The sequence below is a fragment of the Phocoena phocoena genome, chromosome 10 (assembly GCF_963924675.1).
Source record: "Phocoena phocoena chromosome 10, mPhoPho1.1, whole genome shotgun sequence".
Classification (NCBI taxonomy): Eukaryota; Metazoa; Chordata; class Mammalia; order Artiodactyla; family Phocoenidae; genus Phocoena; species Phocoena phocoena.
In genome coordinates this window covers 52,907,521-52,933,213 of record NC_089228.1, presented here as the reverse complement: position 1 = coordinate 52,933,213, position 25,693 = coordinate 52,907,521, and the positions used below count along the sequence as shown (strand labels likewise).

Sequence of the window (25,693 nt, the reverse complement as noted above, 5' to 3'; positions counted from 1 at the left end):
GACTCCTGGGACTGAAAGTCAGGGAGAGCTTTGGCCTACTTTGCACCGGTGAGTGAAGCTGGACATGTGGCTGACCCTTTGTGTCCTGTTGGAAACATCTGAATGCAGCCTGGCAGCTCTTCATCCCCCAGTGTCATCATTTTTGACTGTGCTGCTCAGTGCCTGTGATGATTCTTGCTGTACCCCCACGTGGAGAGCTCGAAACAGTTTAGGCATCTGCATGTTAGCTCCTCTGAGGTCAGAATGACCCCTTCCTGGTCCACAGGCGACGCTGACACACCTCTACTGTGGAAGCTGGAGGGAGAGGTAGTGGCGGTTCGGGCTGACCTGGGAGGAGACCCATTTCCCTCAGGAGCCAGGCTGAGGACACCTGCCAGGCTGATCCGCACACCTGTTTCTGTTGTGCAGTGTATACATCACAGCTATATTGGGGATGAGTCTGATTTTCATATCTCAGCCCTCTTTCACCTCTTTCATCATTCTTCACTTCCTCCCCTCCCTTAAGGGGAATAATCATAACAGTTACCACTTAGGGTCATTTTCTGTGTCTGGGATGTGCATTATTTCATTTAAATCTCATGACAAGTCTATGCGGTACTACTATTATTCCTATTTTAGGTGACAAAACTGAGATTAGAAAACTTTTCAAGGTCAGTGGTTAATAAGGTGGAGTTGAAACCCAGATCTTTCTAACTCCAATGTCCGTGTTTCTATAAATTCTTATCATTTTTAATGGGAAGCATACTTTTACCTGAGAACAAATCCCATCATCACAAAAATATTGAGTAGCTTACCCTCCCCAAAATGTCTAGTATAACAATATTCCACTTAAGAAAAATCAAATTGAAATGAGGTCTTAAAAATCATCCTGGAGAGACTTCCCTGGCAGTCCAGTGTGTAGGACTCTGTGCTTTCACTGCTTGCGGCACGGGTTCGATCCCTGGTTGGGAAACTAAGATCCTGCGTGCCTTGCAGTGTGGCCAAAAAAAAACAATCATCCTGTTCAGTTTCCCTCCAAAGGAGGCATCCCATTTCTTGTCGACATGACATGATCATAGTTTACTGTTTTTAAGGCACCTGATCTTAAAATTAATCTAGTAAATTAATTATTAGAAAAGTCTTATATTTGAGAGGAGAATCTGTCACCTCCAGCTTCTACCCATTAGTCTGTGAGCAGTGCTGAGGCGAGCCTACTCTTTTTTTTTTTTTTTTTTCTGGCTGCGTTGGGTCTTTGTTGCTGTGGGGGGGCTTTCTCCAGTTGCGGCAAGTGGGGACCACTCTTTGCTGCGCTGGCAGGCCTCTCATTGCGGTGGCTTCTCTTGTTGCGGAGCACAGGCTCCAGGCACGTGGGCTTCAGTAGCTGTGGCTTGCGGGCTCTAGAGTGCAGGCTCAGTAGTTGTGGCGCATGGGCTCCGTCCCTCCATGGCATGTGGGATCTTCCCAGACCAGGGCTCGAACCCGTGTCCCCTGCGTTGGCAGGTGGATTCTTAACCACTGCACCACCAGAGGAGGCCAAGCCCACTCTTTTCTAAAACATGTCCCATTGGATAGAAGAGTCACATGTCCCCTAAATCTTCCCTGTGGCAGGCCAAGTAGTATCTCCAAGCCTCTCAATCCTTGCTGGTGGGAAGTTGTGTCTGGGGTCGTCAACCATCCAGGTCTTTCTCCTTCCCCTCATCCCTAACTCCCAGGCTTGATGATGTCAGGAACTAAGCCAGAAGTCCCCCGACTCTTTTAAGGTTATTCTAGTGGCACTTTGCCATCATTCTACTTTGGGGCTCAGTTCCTTCCACAGTTGGGTGCTAGGAACTTCATTGATTATCTGTTGCTGCCCCAATATCTCCCCTGAAACTTAATGGCTTCAAACAGCAATCATTGATTAGCTCCTGATTCTGGGGGTCAGCAATTTGGGCTAAGCAGGGAGAGTCTTCTGCTGGTCTCACCTGGGCTCACTCATAAGGCAGCGGTCAGGTGTTTAGTGGACTGGGGCTCTTGGTCCTCGATGCCCCCTTTCACAGTGGGCAGGCTTTGGCCAGGCTAATGGGGGCGACCGGCCACGTGTCTATCTTTCTGCAGCAGGCAAGCTTGGGCTTCTCCATGTCGTGGCTGGATTCCAACTTCAAGAGAGAGTTCATGTAAATTCCTCACATAAGTGGAATCATACAGTAATTGTCCTTTTTGTAACTGGCTTATTTCACTTAGTATAATGTCCTCAAGGTTCACTTCTTTTTGTAGCATGTGCCAAAATTTCTTTCCTTTTTAAGGCTGAATGATAGTCCACGGTATGAATATACCAGCTTTTGTTTATTTGTTCAGTCCATCAGTGGACACTTGGGTTGCTTCCACCTTTTGGCTGTTGTGAATAATTCTGCTATGAACATTGGTGTACAAATATCCCTTTAAGATTCTGCTTTCAAATCTTTTGGGTATATGCCCAGAAGGGGAATTGCTGGATCATATGGTAATTCTATTTTTAGGTTTCTGAGGAACCACTGTATTGTTTTCCATAGGAGTTACACCATTTTATATTCCCACCAGCAGAGCACAAGGGTTCCAATTTCTGCACATTCTAACACTTGTTTTTCTTTTGTTTTAATATAGTAGCCACGCTAACAGGTGTGAGGTGGTATGTATTTTGTTAATTGCATGTGATGCATATGATCATATGGCATATACAATTTTGCATCCTGTTTTTTGTTAAATGTAACATTCTATTTGAGGCTTTTCCTCTGCAGTTTGGATTTTGATAGACAGAAAGACTTTTTTCATCTGCTTCTCCCCCTCCTTTTTTTCTCTATGTGACGTTGTTCACATTGATCTTTTTTCCTCTGTGGTTGCTATCTTTGATTTTTAATTTCTAAAGCTTCCCTATCCAGAGATCAAATAAACATTCACCAAGTTGAATCTATTTTTAAAATACTTTATTTTTCACATTTGCATCTAATACTCTGGCATTTGATTGTACTTTAAAAGCCCTTTAACTGCAAAGAATTACACAAAATGTTAACAGTGGTTCTCCCTGGGTGGTAAGATGATAATTTTTTTTGGTCTTTCATGTATTGCTTTTATGAATAAGAAAGTAGATGTTATTTAAACCAAAACTGATCACCCTCTTCCCTTGGATCCACACGTAGGATGAGCTCTGGGCACGGGATGGGGAGAATCTAGCTGAACCCTTGTTTGTTCTCCCTAGAGAGTTTCCTCCTTGGTAAAAGAGGGATGGTCTGTGGCGTCCTTTCTGTGCCAGTAAGCTTCTGCACCCCATGCAGTTCTGGGAATTGTCAACCTGACTTGATAGGCATCCTGTTCCTTGGCTGATTAAAATGTCACATCTTTTTAGAGAGGAAGAGGTGAGTGAATGCCAAGGGGTTGGGGGAAGGGGGGTGTTGCCAGTGGAGGTTAGGACCTCCAGCAGGTGAGTGTCTGTCCAGCTGGGACCCAAGGAGGGAGAGCAGAGTGGTGAAGACATGGCCTGGGCTGCGGATCTCTCCTCTTCCACTGACCACCAATGTGATCCCGGGAGTTCAGTGTCTTCACTTGAAAAATGGGGATCGTGATAGCCCCTGTCTCAGAGGGTTGCTAAGGCTTAAAACAGATAATGTGGGTAAAGCATTGAAAACAGTACTCCGGTGGTAATCAGATTGCGATACCTAAATGTATCAGATGAAGGGGTTATACCCCTTCAGTTTATACAATGTTATTTGTCAATTACATGTCAATCAAAAAACAAAAAGCAAACAAACAGTGCCTGATACCTGGTAGTCAGCAAACCCCTACCCTCTGCCTCTTGCCCCATCCTTCCCTCTCCCCTTCCTCTGCTCCTTTCTCAGCCTCCTCTCCCTGTCTCCTGTCGCTGCTCATAACCTCTCCCCTCCCCCTTCCTCCACCTCCCACCAGGTGTGGACTCTGGGTAAAAGCAGAGGACAGTCTCCATGCCCCGACTGTTCCTGCACCTTTGCTCCACAGGCCCTTCCCTCTGGCTCGAATTCTCCCCCACCCCAACCTTAGACTTACCAGCTTTATCCCCTGTGTCCTCTGTGCCCGGCACAGTGTCTGCATGGCATAGGTGCTTACTGTGTATTCTCAACAAAATGATTCTACTCTACCCCTCAGCAAACAGGAATTAGTAGAAAGTGTGGGCTCTGGAAACAGATCTGGGCCAGAACTGCTGGCTCTACATGGACAGCGTGACCGGATGACTTATTCATTCTCTCTGAGCCTCTACTTCTTCATCTGTAAAGTGGGGATAACGTTGCTGCTGGAAAGATGAAATGAGCTCTTGTGTCAAATACCCAGTGTATACCCAGCTGGCACTGGGTCGTGATTTCCCACCCTAAGTCCCTTTTAAATTTTGTTGGCATAATATTGCTGAGGTTGCAAACTAGTCTGTATTTTGAGGCCCAAGACTTGTTGATAAGTAATTCGTGATTCCATGGGAAATGTGATATTATACCCCGGAGTAAAGACCCAGGACTGGCCATCAGCCGTCCTGAGTCCCCCTCCCAGTTCTGCCACTACCTGGTTGAGTAACCCAAGGTCAGAGTGACCGAGCCTCCTGTGTCGTGTCTTAATCTGCCAGGTGGAGGTTTAGATGGAATTAAACCTTCTTTAAACTGCCCTGGTCGCTTTTGTTTTGCTTATTCACTTAGACTTTCTTTAAAAGTTGACTTTAAAAGAAAACTTTATATCACCACTCCAAAGACCGGAAGTAGAAGGTAACAGCAGCCACCAATAGAATGGAAACAAAACAGTATTATAAAACCCTTGCCAGATACTGGTCCCCTGCCAAGGCTCTGAGTGGAGGCCGCCTCGTACTTTGGGAAGAAGGGAAATTCACACAGGCTGGGGAGCTGGGAAACACCGCAACACTCACATGAGACATTCGGCGCTCTCTCAGGGAGGCCAGGAGAGTTGAAAAGGGCACACATGCGTCATTGTCACTTGGTGCTGTGTGTGTGTGGGGGGGCAAGCGCTCAGCCATTGGGGCTACCTCTGGCCCCCACTCCTCACTTGGGGGAAAACCGGACTCATCGCAGACCTGGCCTTTAGTGGATGGACGAGCTGGCAGGTGGAGCAATGGCTGCTTGTGCCCTTGACCCAGCCGTGTTAACGATCTGTGCCTGACCAGGCTGGAACAGTTACAGGACAGCCCCTGAAACAAGGAGTCGCCACCACCGTGGCCATGGGACCCCAGCCCCGACCATGGCTGAGCCACACACAAACTGCCTCCATGGACTGGACTGGACGCAGTATTTTTATTTTATTTTAGACTCAGTTCTAATATATCTGTGCATGTTTTTAGACTGGTCCTCTGTAGGCCAGGCATCTTTTTAGGACAGGGTTTTCACTTATATGTGGATTTTATGTAGTTGCCTTCAAACACACGGGTTCTTCCAAAACACTCCCTTTGCTATTTGATCCTGTTCCTTACACGTATGTGACAAACACATTTAGTACCATTTCAGAGCCACAAAGGAGTTTTGGGTATGGATTATACTTAAAAACAAAAAACAACTTTATTCAGGTGTAATTGAAACACAGAAAACTCAGACATACTTAATATTTGATGGGTTTGGAGATAGGGATACACCCATGAAACCATCACCACAATCAAGGTAATAAACATCTATCATCTCCAAGAGTTTCCTCCTGCCCCCATCTCCCCATTTTTGGTGGTAAGAGTATTCAGTACTATGTTAGCTATGGGCTTGTCGTATAGAATATATAGCCTTTATTACGTTGAGGTGAATTATATACTTTTGAGGTTTTATAAACAACACAGAAAAGGTGGACAGCAAAGAAAATACTTGGTTCAAATGGAGATAGTACTGAAAGAGATTAAAGCAGAACAAATTAAAGTGTTTTCATTTCTGATATCCCAAAAAATATATTATTGTATAAGTTATATAGAAAGAACAAGACTAGGCCTTATAGGCATTAGAATCTTTTTGTTCATCTCCCTGGATTCTTTTTATTTATTTTTTATTTTTGGCTGAGTTGGGTCTTCGTTGCTGCGTGGGGGCTTTCTCTAGTTGCAGTGAGCAGGGGCTACTCTTCGTTGTGGTGCACGGGCTTCTCATTGCAGTGGCTTCTCTTGTTGCAGAACATGGGCTCTAGGCACGCGGGCTCCACTAGTTGTGGCTCACGGGCTCTAGAGCACAGGCTCAGTAGTTGTGGTGCACGGGATTAGTTGCTCCGCGGCATGTGGGATCTTCCTGGACCAGGGCTCAAACCCGTATCCCCTGCATTAGCAGGAGGATTCTTAACCACTGTGCCACCAGAGAAGTCCCTCCCTGGATTCATTCTTGAATTGAATTTCATGCTTCTTCCCGTTGTCCATCTCCTCCCTTCCCTCCCCTCCCCCATCCATGAGTGGCAGATCCAATAGCTTGGCCCAGAATTACCTGGAGTTACCTCAGTGTTGCTGAGTCTGATGCATCCCTTAGTTACCGCTGCAAAACAGCCCACCCTCTGCCAACTCGGTGCTGAAAATAACAAGCACATGTTGTTGCTTGTGCATCTCTGGATCAGCTGGTTAGTTCTTGGCTTAGCCCGGCTCCCTCACGTGTCTGTGATTAGCTGAGTGTTGGCTGGAAGCTCTGCTTTGCCTGCTTTTCCCATCCCTGATGCATGAAGCCCTTTTTGCTTCTCTGCAGAGGTATGGTCTTCCTCAGCACCGTTCCCATGTCTTCTCCCTGGACCCCAGCCAGGTCTGTCCACCGTGGTTCCCTCAGCTGAACGCTGGGCAGGCGAGCCTTCCCGTGGATTACCTGGGTTGCATCTGAGTCCTTTATGTTAAAAGTCCCTCGCAGTTTACCCTTCTAATCACGCGTCCCTCATTCCCTTTCACCTCTTATCACACACAGGATTGTGAATTCCTTTTACCTTGTTCATCTCTCAAGTGGATGGGAAGCTTTTGAGAGCTGTGCCTTTTATATCACCAGCATCTAGCCCAAGGCATTATGGGCAAAAATAATTGGTGATAATGCCAAGTCTCCCAGGTAATTCTATTGTGCAGCCAAAGATAAACATAAGGATAACTGTCTCCAATCTGTTCTTCTGCATCAGCTTGGTCCCACCCCCTTTCTGTCATCACCCCTTACTCCATTTCACAAATTGTCTGAATCGTTAGGAAAAATCATTAGAAAAAATAATGAATGCCCTGACACGTGAATTCTCAACGTGCTCCTTACCACTCTTTCCTTTGCTCCTCACACCAGGAAAGTTATCTAAGAAACTATTTCTCTGTTCAGATTCCTGTAAAAGAACTTGATTGGTTCAGCCGGGATTAGGTACCACCCACGGCCCAATCAGTGTGCACTCAACACACCTGTGAGATGGGCACAGGTGCCCGCTGACCATGATCACCTCTGCCACGGGGACCAGCCGCACACCCGCGGCTCTTGTGCAGAGGACTGGCGTTAACTAGCATCTTCTCTTCCCCTGTGGGAAAGCCTATTGGAGACTGCTTCATTACCAGAAAAGGTTTGGTGAATAGAGATGCTGAAAAAAGGGAGCTTTTAGAGGCCTCTGGGTGTCTTCTGGGGGGACCCATGCCCTTGCTCTGCTCCTTTTCTGGAATCCACTTGGGGCTTGTCTTTCCTTTATGACTGCACATGGAGCCTGTTGCAGTTCACCAGAACACAGCTTATTCTACGGTAGCTGCATATTAATCTCCTTGATGGATTTGAAATATAGCCTAGTTGCTTCGGAGACTTCATGAACGCTTGAAGTGTTATTTTTATGCCATCTTTCAGGTGGATTTCTCTTCCTTCTGTGATACTCTCTTCCAAGATAGGTTGGTGCTTACTAGTTTCAAGGGGTGGTGCTTTCTGACCTTGTAGCAAGTTCTGGGGCTTTCCTGATCATGGGGTGGTATTTCCAAGTGAAAACAACTAAGTTTCAAACAGCTTGGACTTCCCTCGTGGCGCAGTGGTTAAGAATCCGCCTGCCAATGCAGGGGACACGGGTTTGAGCCCTGGTCTGGGAAGATTCCACATGCCACGGAGCAACTAAGCCCATGTGCCACAACTACTGAGTCTGTGCTCTAGAGCCAACGAGCCACAACTGCTGAAGCCCACATGCCTAGAGCCCGTGCTCTGCAACAAGAGAAGCCACCGCAATGAGAAGCCCACGCACTGCAACGAAGAGTAGCCCCTGCTCGCCACAACTGGAGAAAGCCTGCACGCAGCAACGAAGACCCAATGCAGCCAAAAACAAACAAATAAATTTATTAAAAAACCAAACAAACAAACAGCTTGCGGCTGAGACGACATCACATCTGAGTACTAAGCTCAGTGCTTGAATCAGAACACAAGTCTCCTGAAATACAATCTAGTGCTTTTTCTCTTCTGCCCGAGTGAGTTTGTTTTCTTTTCCACTGTTTCTTTTGCAGGGGTTCAGCTGTTGCAAAAATAATTGGTGATAATGTCAAGAAACTTCAGAAGTTTGCCTCCACGGTCAAGATGTGGGTCTTTGAAGAAACGGTTAATGGGAGAAAACTGACAGACATCATAAATAATGACCATGAAAATGTAAAATACCTCCCTGGACACAAGCTGCCAGAAAACGTGGTAAGACTTTGGTTAATTCTAAAAGTTACATTCAGCTGAGTTAGCACTTGGGACGTGGGGAGATGGGAAACCTGCTTCCCCGGTCTCCTGTTCCTCTCTACCACCAGGTTCATTGCTTGGTCTGTTTTGGTTTTCCTGACTCTGAACGTGGGCCTTGTGTTAGTTTGCTGGAGCTGCCATAACAAAGTACGATAGACTGGGTGGCTTAAACAACAGAAATTAATTTTCTCACAGATCTGGAGGCTTCACGTTGTCTGGAGGAAGAAATTTTCCTCTACCCTTCTAGGTTCTTCTGTCTGGTCTGAGAATTAAGTTGACATGAGACAGATTAACAGGAGAAAATCAAACAAAAGTTTAATAACATGTATGCATAGGAGAGACCCAGGAAAACTACGTCATTCACCAAAATGGCTGAAGCCCTCACCTTAAATATTATCCTCAGCTAAAGACAAAAGAGGATGTTGAGGGTGGGGATAGTCAGTTCTGAGAGGTGATGGGGAAAGCACAGTAAACAAGGGTAAGGTGGTTACGCAGATTTAAGTCAGTGCCTTCCTCTTTCCTGAGAGTTTCTAGAGATTTGGTCCTCCCAACTCTTCCAGGTACTTGGAGGGAGACCCCCTTACAAATGGAGGTTTCCCTCATGAATGTAAATATTTCTTACAAAAGGACAACTCCTACGTGGTTTTCAATTTCCTCCTTGTCTGCTGTTTCTTAAAAAACAACCACCTTAAAATAATTAATGTGCCAGGGCTTCCCTGGTGGCTCAGTGGTTGAGAGTCCGCCTGCCGATGCAAGGGACACAGGTTCGTGCCCCAGTCCGGGAAGATCCCACATGCCGCGGAGTGGCTGGGCCCGTGAGCCATGGCCACTGAGCCTGCGCGTCCAGAGCCTGTGCTCTGCAACGGGAGAGGCCACAACAGTGAGAGGCCCGCATACCGCAAAAAATAATGATAATTAATGTGCCAAAGAGGCATATTTTGAGGTGGCAAAATCTGCTCCCCTACAAAGCCCAAGATCGAGGTGTTGGTAGGGTTGGTTCTTCTTAGGCCTCTCCTGGACTTTTCTTCTTCCCGTGTCTCCACGTGGTCCTCCCTCTGTGTATCTGTGTCCTAAGACAGACACCAGTCATGTTGCAATGGGGCTTACCCCAGTGACCTCATTTTAACATAATAACCTTTACAAAGACCCTGTCTCCAAATACAATTGCATTCTGAGGTACGAGAGTTAGGACTTCAACATATGAATTTTGGGGAAACACATTGCAGCTCATCACAGGCTACTTTCTTGGCATTCAGAGTGGTGGTCACATCAAAGCTAGAACTAATAATTTTGCCTTTGTATTGTGTCTCTTGGTAACTCCCAAGATACCTGTTGATGAAAAATTAATCAGTCGGTCTAAGAAAAAAGTAGAAATTTTATTCGAGCCAAATTGAGGATTATAACTTGGGAATAGCATCTCAGTGTTGAGAACTGTTCTGCCCATTAGAAGTCAAGGCATAGTTACATATGTTTTTTGAGACAGAGGGCTTTACGTTAAATGAATTACTGACAGTTCATACAATCCAAATCTGTACAAGATAAAGAAGGAATGTTATGTTTAAGGAGTTGTCTCCTTGATGCTAAGAGAATGTTGCTCTTCATGGTTGAGCAGGTATTTCCGCTGATGGGGAAGGTTTGGTCCATGTGTAATGCAGATACACAATGCACAGTAGAAGAGAGAGAGGAGGCCAAAGGGCAAAGAAAATTTTTTTTGTTTAATTTTTTCTTGTCTTGCCACAAAATATGAATTTTATTTCACATACCCTTTCTAAGCACGTGGACTTTGGTCCACCCCTAGGTCAGCTAATGCACTGGTGAAACCGTGCACCTCAGATTGGGACTTGAACCCACGTGCTGGGATTCAAATCCAGCCAAAACCCACAGTCTTCCAACTGAGGTCACACACCTGGTTTCAGGACTTAACGAAGCTCAGGTTCTTGATGTCTTATTGCAGAAAGAATTCAGTGAGAGACAAAGTGAAAGGTAAGAAATGGATTTATTTAGAGAGAAACACACTCCACAGAGTGTGGGCCATCTCAGAAGGTGAGAAAGGCACCAGGGTATGAGGTTGTCAGTTTTTATAGTGGTGGGTAATTTTATAGGCTAATGAGTGGGAGGAGTATTCCAGCTATTTTGGGAAGGGGCGGGGATTTCCAGGAATTGGGCCACTGCCCACTTTTTGATCCTTATGTTACAGTGAGCATATACTGAGGCTCAAGGTCTGGTGGAAGTTGACTTGTCCACCATCTTGGACCCATTTGGTTCTAATCTGTTTATGTCATGTCCTTGGGCTATGTCGTTCTTTCAAAGGTTGTGCCCTGCCCCCTTCCCTCCTGTTTTATTGGTCTGTAATTAAAATCAAGGTCAAGACCTAAATTACCGAATAAGATTGGAGGAAATAGAAAATGGGAAGACTGACAGTTTACAATTCCAGCTTATTAGGCCTGAGCAGGAAAAATCTAGGTTATTGCCTCATTCCAGTGACTTGCAGAGGAAGGAGAAGGTGAGCCTGAGAATGAAAATGGTGACCCGGCTGCTTGTGTGAGTGGAATTCACAAACTCCTGTTCCAGATTCACCCTGATGGCTTTCTGTAAGAGTCTGTTTGAAAACCAGCCCAGGTGGCTGCCTGACTCCTAGCTGGGGAGACAGATTTGTTGGCTGATGAATGCCAGCAAGTTTGGAGATTGCGAAGACCTTGCTCACTGAGGATTTCCAGTTGCCTTTGGCTACAGTGTTCATTGGTGTCAAGCCCTGTGCAAAGCAGTTTACATATATCATCATGTTACCCGGAAACTGGGTTTACCTCTTGGATTTATTACTTGGAGCAAGTAAGGAGAACACCAAGGATCTTTCCTAAAGCAGTGTCTCCCCAGCAACAAAATTGGGGTAGTTTTTTTTGGCAAGAAGTAGATTTATTAATATAGGACGCTTGTATGAGATACAAGCAGTCAGGCGAGGGAGCTCTGCCCTGAGGTTTAAGTGGGCTACAATTTTATAGTCAAAGGAAAGGGGGAGGGGAAAAATTGGGGAAGTTTTAAGCTAAGGGAACATGCATACTCATGAAGGGGCTTGGGTGGTGGACTGAGTGAGTCCAAGCTAAAGTGGATTGAAAGTTACAAGGGTCAGAAATGGTCAACATCATCATTCCTTAGGTTCCAGTTGATCTGGTGGTGTTTAAACCTGAGGCCGGTTTAAATCCTGCAAACCACTTAAGATAGTGCTTTAGGCCAGTCTAACTGGGAGTCTTTACAACTGATGTGTTATCTTTGCTATTGTTACTTCTCTTGCCTGATAAGTTTGTCCTTTTGATCATTAATTACTGAGACCTGTTCAAAGGCAAGCACTGTGGCTTAGATCACAAAATGGCTTAGGCCAAAGATGGCTTCTCTTCTGTCAAGAAAGCCATGCCTTGTTCTCTTTCTCCGGGGAACCCCATCCTGTCTTGTTACAGTCTCATTTAATGTTCTCAGTGACCCTCTTAGGTTGGTGCTGTTAGCTTTCTTACTGTGATGGTGATTCTGATTTTATAGGGGAAGAAACCAGGGCTCAGAGAGGTTAATGAACTTGCCCCAGGTCACAGAGCTGGTGGCTGGCACACCTGTTCCTGAGCCTGCTGAGTCATGGCCTTTTAGACAGTGATGACTTGATGACTTCCCTGTGTCACTGCACTAGGGCCGGGCAGCGTTTCCCTGCAGTTTCTCCTGGTGCAGTAAGTGGGGAGAGGAAGGTTCCCTAGGGTTCTGAGCTGGGCAGTTAAGTTACCCAAGTATCTGATGGAAAGAGTAAAGGTGCCGCTGTTCCCACGGCTCTGGAAGGCCTCTGAGGTCATCTCTAACCATGCTTGGTGCAGACCATTCCTCCCAGCTTCCCTTCTCATACCTGTCGGGATCAATTACTCCTTCCCTTCTGTAGAGAGTTCCTTCCACTCTGTGTGGACCACTCTGTACCCCCACCTGCCCCAGGCATGTGGGCTTGACTTTCTGGGGTTTCGTTCTCCCAAGGTTCCTAGCGTAGTGCTCAGGGAACGTGGGGGGAGGTGAATCTGCCAGATGGTTCTCTGCCTGCACAGAGAACAGGGGAGCGGGGGGAAGGAGGGAGTCAAGAGCCATGTCCCTCAGAGCCTGGCCCATGACTGACTCCACCCCCCACCTCCCCGGGTGCCCAGGTGTGGATGAGGGAGGAACTCTCTGCTCCCAGATGGTTGATATCTGAAGCCTTGTACGCTCATGACAATTAGTGTATCCGTTCCCTGGACTGGACATTTGCATGGTTTCCGGTCGTTTGCTGTTATAGACAGTGCCCCCGGGAAAGGCCTTGTCTCTGTCCCAGGGATGGCATCGCTGGGTCACAGGGATGCAGCCTGTAATCTGCCAGATGGCATCACTGGTTTCCAGCGTGATAGTGAAAGTGCACAACCCAGATTGGGACTTGAACCCACTGTCTTTTAATTAAAATCATACACCTGGTGTCAGGACCTACTGAAATTCAGGTTCTTTATGTCTCAGCTCAGAAGGAATTCAGTGAGAGACAAAGTGATAGGTAAGAAGTGGATTTATTTAGAGAGATACACATTCCATAGACAGAATGCAGTCCGTCTCAAAAGGCAAGAGCACCCAGGGAGAAACACACTCCACGGACAGAGTGTGGGTCATCTCAGAAGGCCAGAGGCCTCGGGGTTACGCGGTTGTTAGTGTTCACAGGCTGGCTAATTTCATAGGCTAATGAGTGGGAGGAGTATTCTAACAGTCTTGGAGAGGGGGGTGAGAATTTCCAGCAATTGGACCCCACCCACTTCTGGGCCATTTATGGGGGGCCTTCAGTCATGGTGCCTGTGGGTGTGTTGTTTAGCATATGCTAATGTATTATAATGAGAGCTTAATGAGGCTCAAGGTCTACCGGAAGTCGACTTCTGCCGTCTTGGGCCTAATTGGTTCTAACCAGTTTATGTTGTATCCTCAATGGCTGTCCTTCTTTTAAAGGTTGTGCCCTGCCCCTTTCCCTCCTGTTTCAGTTGTGCCCATCTCCACACACCTAGTGGGGTTTGAGAACTCACATCCTTCCACATCCTTGCTGGCACTTGGTAGAGGACACCCAGGGTGTTGGGAAGTTTTATTTCTTAAGCGGGCAGAAGGTACACAGGTGCTTGATTGTTTTTTCTTTGTGCTTTCTAGGTTCTAGAATTTGTATGTATGAAATATCTCATAATAAGTAATTTTAAAAGTTGAACAGTGGTGAAGCATGGTGGTGATGGGCACACCTTGGAGTCGAGGGCCTGCTCTGAGTGAGCCTGGGCAGCCCTCCTCCTCTTGGTAAGATGGGCCCCTGTGAGTAGTTTCCTTAGCGGTGCTGTGAGGAGTAGATGAGATGATTCACATAAATTGTTTAGTGTTAAGAATCTGTTACAAAGCTAGGGCTTTGTTTTTGTTGGTTTTTTTAAAACTTTTATGTTTATTTCAGAGTTTTTCAAATACCTCATTCAGTCATTTAAAAAGTCAACTAGTGTTAGACCAAGACCGATTATTGTTACCATTTTTTAAGGTGAAAAGCCAGACATAAGATTAATTGACTCAGAGTGAATGTGTATCTAGAGCTAAAAAGCTGGCTTTACTCATTTCTGTCTTGCGGATTCAAGCAGAAGAGATGTGCTGCATTTCATCCACGTCCGATTGTTTTTTATGACGTCTGCCACTCCTGCTGATTGAGACTCTGAGTCATCCTTGCTTGGTGCCCCCAGACTGCTGCCCGCCTGACCCTTCTCCAGGTCATCACGTGCTCATATGTGACCCCTCCACAGGGGAACCTTCTGTAACAATGACATGACCATGTCATCAACTTCTCACTAAAAACTGGGGCAGTCTGGGTTTCTGATTTCCCCTTAGAACTGAATGGAAGAACATTTCTTATTTCCTGTCACTGCAGGATAAAAATTGTTGGTCCTGTGTTATGGCTGTCTGTCCAGGGCCTTTGTTTAGAGGAGGTCACCCAGGTAGAGAGCTCTTCTGCCTCAGTCCAGCTTTAACCAACCTCAGTGTGACACCAGTATTGACAATTGCAGCATCTTCTGTGAATTATAGTTGTCATGGCATCTCATCTTTGTCGTCTTCTTTTTATTTTTCCCCAAGTTTATTTATTTATTTATTTTTGGCTGCGTTGGGTCTTCATTGCTGGGCACAGGCTTTCTTTAGTTGCGGGGAATGGGGGCTACTCCTCGTTGCGGTGCGTGGGCTTCAGTAGTTGGGGCTTGCGGGCTCTAGAGCGCAGGCTCAGGTAGCTACGGCGCACGGGTTTAGTTGCTCCACAGCATGTGGGATCTTCCTGGACCAGGGCTCTAACCCATGTCCCCTGCATTGGCAGGCAGATAGATTCTCAACCACTGCACCACCAGGGAAGCCCACATCTTTGCCTCCTAAGCCTTGCCAGCTCTGTTTTTAAAAACAGCTTTATTGAGATAGAATTCACAGACATACAATTTACCATTAAAGTGTACAATTCAGTGGATTTTAGTATATTCACAAAGTTGGGCAACCATCACTGCAATCAATTATAGAATATTTCATCACCTTAAAAAGAAACCTCATGCCCTTTAGCAGTCACCTCTTATTTCCTCCTGTCCCCAGCACTAAACAACCACTAATCTACTTTCTGTCTCTAGATTTGTCTGTTGTGGACATTTCATGTAAATGGCACCATACCATACGTCATCTTCTGTGACTGGCTTCTTTCACTTAGCATAATGTTTTCGAGGTTATCCACATTGTACCCTGCGTCAGTACTTCATTCCTTTTTATGGCTGACTAATACTCTATTTTATGGGTGTACCATATTTTGTTTATCCATTCATCGGTTGGTGGACATTTTGGTTGTTCCCACTTTTTGGCTATTATGAATGATATTGCTGGGAACATTTGTGTAAAGTGTTCCGTGTGAATATGTTTTCAGTTCTTTTTGAGTATATACCTAGGAGTACAGTTGCTGGGTCTTATGGCAACTGTTTAACTTTTTGAGCAACCGGCCAGACTGTTTTCCAAAGTGGCCACACAATTATACATATTCCCACCAGCTGTGTGTGAGGGTTTCAATTTCTCCACATCCTCATGAACACTTGTTATTATCTAACTTTTTGATCCCAGCCATCCTAGTGGGTATGAAATGGTATCTCATTGTGGTTTTGATTTTCATTTGCCTGATGGTTAATGATGTTGATCGTCTTTTCATGTGCTTATTGGACATTTGTATATCTTTTATATCTGAAAAATATAAAACAATATACCATTTGTATATCTTATATATCTGAAATGTGTATTCAGATCTTTTGTCCATTTTAAAAAATTGGGTTGTCTTTTTTTGTGTGTGTGTGGTACGCAGGACTCTCACTGTTGTGGCCTCTCCCGTTGCGGAACACAGGCTCCCGACGCACAGGCTCAGCGGCCATGGCTCATGGGCCCAGCCGCTCCACGGCATGTGGGATCTTCCCGGTCCAGGGCACGAACCCTCGTCCCCTGCATCCGCAGGCGGACTTTCAACCACTGTGCCACCAGGGAAGCCCTGGGTTGTCTTTTTATTACTGAGTTGTAAGGATTCTTTATTAGATACAAATCCATTTTCAGCTACATAGTTTGGAAGTATATTCTCCCATTCTGTGAGTTTTCACTTTCTTGATGGTATCCTTTAAAGTGTAAAAATTTTAAGTTTTGATATCATTTTTAAACTTAATTAATTAATTTGTGGCTGCATTGGGTCTTCATTGCTGCATGTGGGCTTTCTCTAGTTGCGGCGAACAGGGGCTACCCTTCGTTGCGGTGCACGGGCCTCTCATTGCAGTGGCTTCTCTTGTTGCAGAGCACGGGCTCTAGGTGCATGGGCTTCAGTAATTGTAGCTTGTGGGCTCTAGAGCGCAGGCTCAGTAGTTGTGGCACATGGGCTTAGTTGCTCCGTGGTATGTGGGATCTTCCCGGACCAGGGCTCAAACCCATGTCCCCTGCATTGGCAAGCGGATTCTTAACTACTGCGCCACCAGGGAAGTACAAAAAATTTTAAGTTTTGAAATCCAATTTAGATATTTTTCTTTGCTACTAACTCTCTGGATTTGGTTCCTTGCATAGGCCTGCATTCACTGATGTGTCTTCAGTGCCTGGAATAGTGCCGAGCATTATTTGTGGTTTGGCTTAGTGCCAGGGACAGCAGACGTGGTTGAGGGAGAACTAACCAGGCTGGAGAGTTCTGTTTCAGTGCTTTTGGTGGTGTCCTGTGGGATGGAGGGTTAGGCCAAGATAATTAAAAAAAAAAAAAAAAATGACCACTGACTTGGGTAGTAGGGTTGCGAGTATATCTATTAATTTTGGCTTAAAGGCTTCTGGAAATTAGAATATCAGTTCAGTAGGAGCTTCAGTGTTAACTCTTTCCTGCCTGAGTTTAGCTTTTTAATTTTCATTGGAGGATTCATCTTCACTGGTGCTTCTCAAACCTAAGTGTTCCTCAGAACCACTTGGAGAGCTTAACAGGGATCACTGGATCCACCCCTGGAGTTTCTGATTCACTGGGTCTCAGGGGAGGCCCAGGCATTTGCATTTCTAAGGATCTCCCGAGTGATGGTGATGCTGTTGGTTGAGGAACCACAGTTTGGGCACCAGTGGTCTACGTAATAAGTTTATATTACTCGTATAGTATTGTGGAATTCAGGGGGTTAGCAGCTTTCTTTTTTCCCCCCAGAAGCAACCTCACTTACCACGCTGGTATATTTATATAAGAATCATCAGGTAAGGTTGTCTGTACCTGAGAATCATTTTTCTGAGTGTAGAGCCAAGGATGTGAATTTCACCTGCAATCCTGGCCTATGTTGAGGTTTGGAGAACAGGAGGAAACCACAATATTTTTGAACCCCTGCTGTGTGCCAGCTGTACTTCGCTCAGTGTATTACTCATGCTGTTGTGTTTAACCTAAATGCTTATTCCCTGAAGTATGTAGGCGAGTTGCCTGTGGTGTCCAGTTAGCTAACTCGTGGTAGAGGTGGGGCAAGATGCCCACACACTGCACAGTGATAGCTAATCCAGGGGGAAACAAAAGAACCTTCAGACTTGGCCCACAGACTTTACTGGCTCTGTTTTAAATGATTTTAATTATTATTAGTTTCTTTATTAACTTGGACCAAGAGCCCTGGATTCCTGGCATCAAGCGGACCAGCCATGATGCCTTTGTTCTGATTTGATTACCTGTCCTCCTTGCCAGTGAAAGGCAAGCGCTTTTCTTCTGAGCTGTCTTTCCCAACACATTTCAGGATCTTTAATGGTGGATACTCTCCCGGAAGATTTTGGCAGGTGACCCATGAAATAGGTCAGCGTTTCCAAAGCAGTGTCCCGATTTGGTTCAGGGTAAAAGATAAGATAGAGGCTTAGCTAAAGCTTTAATTCTGAAAGAGGGTATTTGATTTACTGTGTTCGTTGAGGAGAGCTCATTTTGATCGTGTGTAACAGGAATCACGGGCCGTGTGCACCACACAAATGCAGCTCGGGTTACAGGTTGCTTCTGTGGGTTAAACCCTACGCACTTGGGCAAGGTCAAGGACAACGGAAGGACATCAGTCCACGCTGAGTGAGCCCCCAGGCATATTGTCCCAGAGACCCGTCACTCCCAACCAACCACAAGTCCTTTGATTTGTTGAGAAAGGAAATGTAAGAGACAGGAAGAAATCCTGGGCCCTCTGGCAGCTTCCATGGGAATATTTTGTAGCGGGGGACATAGGGATGGGCTGATGCCTTAAAGGTTAAGAATTTATAGGAGGCAGGTAGATTTTTCTGATGAGTAATCTCTTTCACTTGTTTCATATCACTGCAGAGTGCTGTTACTTATATTAATTTGAAAGTGCTCTGTGAAATAGCTGTTAGGAAAGGTGATTTTTATCCCCATTCTGTAGGCGGGGTGACTGGTCAGTGAACAGGAGTCATCTGTCCAGGTCCCACAGCTGATCAGTTGCAAACATGGGACACAAACGTACATCTTTTCCATCTTTTCTCTGGTTCTGGTGTCCTTTTTATCTCACCATGTCAGGGAAGTACAAGGGTGGGTGTGTGTGTGTGTGTGTGTGTGTGTGTGTGTGTGTGTGTGTGTGTGTGTGTGTGTTTGTGTGTGTGCTGAGGTGGATGGGGAAGAGGAGAAACAACAGGTCCAGAGAAGAAGGGTTTTCATTAAAATTTAGGTGACCAGGCTCTGTATGAGAAGGGGGTCGAGAGCAGAAGTCCCTACCTAAGTAAGGCTAGTAACCCAAGGGGGAGTTGGGGGGTCAGAGGTCTTACAAAGGCTGGTGCTTCTGGCTGGGACCACAGGGAGAAGAACATAATGTGTGTATGTGTATGAACGTAATGAGCCTTGCCAATCAGGGACAAACAGAGCCATTTTATGTTGGCATCGGGACTAATGAAATAGAATAAGTAACTGCTTTTTTGGAGGAGGTAAAATCTCCAGATGCCAGGGAACTAATAGGCAGGTAGAGTTTTGGTGATGAGTCCTTGCTATCCAGCCTGGATTACCAACCTGAAGAAGCCCCTTTGAAGAGGAAGGCAGGTTTCCCCGGCCTTTGGGGGTATGAATAAGGAGGGAGAAGTGGTAAGCTCCGGGTTGTGTTCTGCTCTATGGGGAACGACTTTGTTGCCATTCAGATCAGTTTAAGCTGATGTTTTGGGTTATACGACTAAAAATTCGGGTAGGGCCAGTTTCAGGTGCGGCCTGACACAGTGGCTTAAATGATGTCAGTGAGACCCTGTTTTCCTCTGTTTCTCTGCTCTGCCTTCATTCACATGGGAGCCCCTTGGCAGGTCTAGGTTTTGCCCCTCACATTTGTAAAATGGGTGTAGCTGTTCCAGACCTTACACTGTCATCCCATACTTTTCAAAGAAAGACCCAATAGCTGTTGCAGAAGTATAAGGAAGCAACTGTTCCTCAGAAGCTCCAGCAAACATTGACTCCTATTGTTTTATGTGCTCATTGGCTTGAACAACTTAAGGACCATCCATGGAGCAGGGGAGGGGCCCATTCCACCCAAATTGCATGGTAGAATGGGAAAGCAGTAGCTTTTGAAATGAAATTTAGAGGCACTTTTGCTAGAAAGAAGGGGAATGAAGGCTGGGTGGTAAATGACAGGTCTTGCATACCAGCCAAAGGGAGGAGGGAGTGAAATAGTGCCAGGTAGATTCCCTTGGGGAATTTTTTCAGTGAGGGAGTAACTCTTGCACACGTTAGTTAATAGGCTAGACTAAGCTGTAAGGAGAGACAATGATGTGACTTTTAAAGGACAAAGGGATTTTATTTCCCTCTCACGTAATAGTGGTCTAGCAGCTTTGCTTCACACCATTGTTCTTGGTCCCATCTTTCTTCATCATTTCTGTGCCATCTCCTAGATCTAGGTTGTCAACTAGCACAAAAGTAGGAAGGGAAAGTGTGGAGGAAGCAGCCAATGTTTTTAAGGGCTCTGGGCCTGAAGTGGTGTACACTGCTCCGTCTCACATTCTGTTGATGAGAACTTGGTCCTTGACCTTGTGTAACTGCAATGGCTGCTGAGAAATGCAGTCCTGAGTTAGGTGACCAGTGACCAGCTTGCAGCTCTGTGTTCATGGAGAAAGGGGAGAAGAAATTTTGTCAAGCAGTTGGCATGTCCATCACAACTCCCAAACTAGATTTCCTAGGAGGCTTATCCATTCTGAATGATGTTCTTGTGGCAGATAGCACTTCCTCAGGGAAGTGCTGGGAACCAGGAGTGCTTAATGGGAACTATGTCAGTTTCAGTTAGGTTCAGGTACATACGACAGAAAACCTAAAATAGGGACTTCCCTGGCGGTCCAGTGGTTAAGACCCCACACTTCCACTGCACGGAGCATGGGTTCGATCCGTGGTTGGGGAACTAAGATCCCACGTGCCATGCGGCACAGCCAAAAAATAAAAAAAATTAAAAATAAATAAAGGAAAAAAAGAAAAGAAAACCTAAAATAACAGTGACCTAAGCAAAGTAAACGTTTGTGCTTTTTTTCTCTTAGATAAAAGACGTTCATCACATTTTATTTATTTAATTTTGTTGCCCAACAGAACTTGATTGTAAATAAAAAAGAAATCTGTTATATACTTTTCAAAAAAAAAAAAAAACCACGTTTGTCGTAATGATGCATCATGATGTCAGGGACTCTGTTTTGCCATCTCAGCATTTGCTTTCCTCCTCATGGTCCAAGATGGCTGCCTGAATTCCAGCCATCTCTTCACATTCCCTCTGGCAAAAGGAGGAAGAAAGGCCTTCAAAGGCATTTCCTGGAAGTCACGCAACACTTCCATTTACACCTTATTGGTCAGAACTTAGTCACACAGGGCACCTAGCTGCAAGGGAGGTTAGAGATGTAGCCTTCTTTCCTGGCAGTTATGAGTCTCACCCTAAACTGGGGGTTCTCTTGCTGAGGAAGAAGGGGGAAAACAGACATTGGGCAACAACAGGCAGTCTCTGATAGAGACCACATGCCCCTGTGTCCTCACTTGGTGGCCTCACCTCTGCCTCTGGGGGAGGGTGTGTGTGTGTGTATGTGCCCATGTTAAATTTTAAAACCCATCTTTGTACTTATCTGAAGGGAAGAAATCATCATAATAGCTGACATTTATTGAGTGCCTACCCGGTGCCAGACTCTGTTCTATGTCATTTATTCTTCACAACAGCGCTCTTAAAGTGCTTACATAGGAGAGCTTAGCGTAGGACTGTTGACAGAGGCGTGGGCGGAGTCAAGGGAACCAGAAGGGCTCGGTGAAATGTCCGGAGATTAGCAGCAGCAGGAAGCCATGGCCACCCCTGAAAGGGCAAGGGGACAGACCAGTGTCACTCCACCGGCCCCACCAGAGCTTAGAGACGTGGAAGAGGGGCTGCCTCAGACCAGGTCAGGAGGTGGAGCTGTAGAAGGAAGCCAGGCCAGCAGCCCTGGGAGCCGGGTAGGAGTGGCCCCAGGAGCAAGTCAACACCCTGCCTGTCTCTCCTCCCACCTTGGAGCCCCCGACAGTACCCGCCTTGGGCTGAAGCCACCTGGAAGCCAGAGAGCAAGGGCACCTGGGGAAACAGCCCACAGAGTGCAGCCTCCTGGGGAGACAGTGGGGCAAAGAATGGTAGAAATGGATGCGGGGGAGTGGGGTGGGGGTGGGTGGGAGAGCAACAGAGAACCACCCGCACAGGATGGTTATGACCGCCTTTTACAGGGAAGGGGACCGAGGTGGGGAGAGGGTAGGGCACTCGCCCAGCTGTAAGCAGCAGAGGCAGGACACTGCTGGCCTCAGATGCACGTCTGCACGTCCCGAGTGGGGAAGGCAGCGCAAACACAGCTCTGATTTGACTGTCAGTCTGCACAGCGGAGGCATCTGATGCCTGGTGAGCGCGTGGAGAGATGTGTTTCTGACTGGGAGTGACCGTGTCCCCCTCGCCCTCGCAGGTTGCTGTTGCGAACCTCAGCGAGGCCGTGCAGGACGCAGACCTGCTGGTGTTTGTCATCCCCCACCAGTTCATCCACCGGATCTGCGAAGAGATCACGGGGAGGGTGCCCAAGGACGCACTGGGCATCACCCTCATCAAGGTGACGGGCCCTCGCTGCGCGCCAGTTACTGGGAACTTCCTTTCCTCTTTCACCTCTTGGAGATAAGGAGCTGAAGGGAAGTTATGGCTGGTTTGGATTTGTTTTTTTAAAGATGCCTGGAAGAGAATCAAAACCACGCCATCCACGAGCCTTGCTCCTCTCACATTTAGGAGGGGCTGCTTTCTATGTAGAGAGGGTTCGCAGGGGCAGGGGCGGGGGGCGCAAGAGTGGGGTCCCCCAAAGAAAGAACCACCAGCTCTGGAAATCTTGCATGGTTTGCATTCGCTGGGAAATTAATCATCTTTACTTCCCACTCCTGGGTTTATTCCCGAAAGAGAGGGTTTTTAATCAGAAGTCCACAAACCACCCACAGTGGTCCACAGATAGAATTCAAGAGTTCATGGACCTAAATGTGGGGGCGGAATTGCATTTTTATTCATTTTAACCGCTAACTGAAACAAGCGTTTCCTTCGCTTATGAGTGAAGGCCACAGGCCAGAGTTTCAGTGACAGTAGTAGGACCTTGACCCTGTGATCTATAGAAATTACAGGTATTTTCGTATCACTTTACAGTGGCTTTAGATATCTCAAAGTATCATTTATGCTCATCACTACTTGGAAATTATGATAATTATTATACCTGCCATGACATCTTTTTATAATTACATTGATAACATACATATACTACTTTGTCACAAATTTTTTTTTTAACATTTGATAACTATATTTCAGTATAATTGTCTTCCTGGGTAATCTTATGTATTTTGCTTTATGCATATGAAGTCTGAGAATGAGTCCATAAACTTCCCCAGGCTGCCAGGGGAAGAACCCTCTGTGAGAGAGTGTGTTCCATAGTGTTCATAGGTGAATGTTTATGAAAGCAAACAGTTCAATGTCAGTCATCAATAGACTGGACAGATGAATGGTGGAATACTACACAGTAGTAAATGGGAATGAACCAGAGCATTCATGCAGCCGTGTGGGTGAATCTCCAAAGTAATAATATAGCACAGAACAGCACACAGGTGAGCAGTACAGTTTCATTTATAGGTTTTCAAAAATATACTGATATAACTTACTGTTTAGGTGTAGTTTTATGCGGCAAAATGATCAAGAAAAGCAAAGGAACAGGGAGGGCATAAAGCATTCAGGATAGGGCTTCACCCTGGTGGGGACCAGGAAACACTAATAAGGAGGATGCATTTGGGGAGAGACACAGGGCACTTCAGTGGTGTCCTTCATGTTCTCTTTCTTAACCTGGGTGGTTACATTTTCATTTAATTTTACTCTTTAAATGGTACATACACAGTATGTCTGTTTACTGTTGTAAATAAGAGAGGTTTTTCAAGTTGCATATGCCATTGGAAGTCTGAATCTAGGTGACCTATAAAGCAATGATCTCCTGCCTCTTGTCCTTGGTGGTTCGTTTTCCCCTAACTTGCTGACATCCTTGCAGGGCATAGACGAGGGTCCTGAGGGGCTGAAGCTCATTTCCGACATCATCCGAGAGAAGATGGGCATTGACATCAGCGTGTTGATGGGAGCCAACATTGCCAATGAGGTGGCCGCTGGGAAGTTCTGCGAGACCACCATCGGTGAGGGCCACCTGGGGAAGGGACATTGGGTGTCTTAACAGGCACACTTTCCGTTTCTGGAATTTTCTATAGTGGACTCTTCCCTCCTGCCCTTAACATTCTTGGGGTGGACATTCAGTGGGGTGGGAATTTTATGTAGGAGGCCATTCTGTGGGACTGAAGCATTTCAGTAACCTCTGGAGTGAAAGTAAAGCCAAGGAGACCATGTTGACCTGCTGTGATCCAGTAATGCATTATCGAGGTTAAACACAAAAACACAAGGGTACTTGTATCAAGAAGCAGGTGGTTACATCCATGGTGGGGCCTTAGAAACCCAGCTTTTCTTTTTTTTTTTTTTTAGACACAGGAATTTATTTCTTACAGTTCTGAAGGCTAGAAAGTCTAAGATTAAGGTTTAACCAACACTTTTCTATGATGAGGGCTCTCTTTCTGGCTTGCAGACAGCTGCCTTCTTATATGGGGGTGGGAGGGGTGGGATCACGGAAAGCAAGTTCTCTGGTACGTCTTCTTATAAGGGAAACCCAGCTTTTCTTTACTCACAAATGCCAGGATCTGGATCCTCATTAGATTCCAAGGAGATCTAGAAATTAATGGGAATGATCCCCACTTTCAGGTGAATAAGCCCAAGGCCCGGAGAGTAAGTTACCAGCCCCAAGGTCACACAGCTAATATAGAACCCAGGCGTGAACTTGGGTCTCCTGTTTCTTGAAACAGAAAGCTCTTTCTACTCTTACACATTGGTGTTGTGAAATTTTTTGTTTCTTTTAAAAAGGGCTTTGGAATTCCTAAGTGCCCATATTATAGGACTCTTCAGAAGAGTAATACTGTTGGGTTTGCAGGTGCTTTGCAAAAGTGTATTTAAGTTTATCTACCACTCCAGAACTTACTTCCACCCTTGTCAAACACACCAGCAATGTGAATCATTTCTCCTTGGCAGCTTTGTTAAAGGAAGCTCTGTTGTACAGACATTATCTGATTACAGGGGAAAATAGAGATAATCAAAAGAAAACCATTTTTTAAAAGTTTCTTTAAAATTTTTATTGGAGTATAGTTGATTTACAGTGTTGTGTTAGTTTCTGCTGTACAGCAAAGTGATTCAGTTATACGTACCCATATATCTACTCTTTTTTAGATTCTTTTCCCATATACGTAGAGTATTGAGTAGAGTTCCCAGTGCTCTATATGTAGGCCCTTATTAGTTATCTATTTTGTATATATTAGTGTGCATATGTCAATCCCAAACTCCTAATTTATCCCTCCCCCTGCTTTTCCCCATGGTAACCATAAGTTTGTTTTCTATGTCTGTGACTGTTTCTGTTTTGTAAATAAGTTCATTCATACCACTTTTTTTAGGTTCTACATATAAGCAGTATCATATGATATTTGTCTTTCTCTGACTTACAAAAACCATTTTTAATTTCATTTAAATTTCATTATTTTTGTCTATTTGTGGCAAACTATTTACGGCTGTAGTTATTTACTCTTTTATAATTGTTTCATTTACTTCTGTCAGCATACATCTTCATAGTTGCGTAGCATTCTGTTGACAATCCATTTATCTGGGCACTTAAAAAATTTTTTTGGAGGGGGAGAAACAGTAATTTTGGAGAGGAGAGATATCACAAATAGTAAAAGGAGGAAAACAAAATGACCTATAATAACATTACCCAGGTTGATATTTACAAGAGCAATGTAAGGTAAGAAAATTCAAATAGTACAAGGAGGTATAAATTAGAATTAAGATTGTAATTTCCCACCTATTCCCTCTTCCCAAAGAGAATCACTGTTAGCAGTTCCTATGTATCCTTCCAGAAAAAAAATTTTCATTTGTATGCTAGTCTGTATATAGGTTTTATTCTTTCATAGTTCTTTTATTCATCTATGCTTTTAATGTAGCCTGTCA

General features: G+C 45.4%; 1 protein-coding gene across 1 annotated transcript in view; it reads left to right on the top strand.

The window, feature by feature from the left end:
- The window catches only part of GPD1L (glycerol-3-phosphate dehydrogenase 1 like), a 54,371-nt gene that overhangs the window by 4,147 nt on the left and 24,531 nt on the right, over positions 1 to 25,693 (top strand). The window contains exons 2-4 of the mRNA XM_065885497.1: positions 8,396 to 8,573; positions 22,056 to 22,196; positions 23,652 to 23,790. Coding sequence (XP_065741569.1) covers positions 8,396 to 8,573; positions 22,056 to 22,196; positions 23,652 to 23,790 — 458 coding nt within the window. The remainder of the gene's footprint in view (positions 1 to 8,395; positions 8,574 to 22,055; positions 22,197 to 23,651; positions 23,791 to 25,693) is intronic.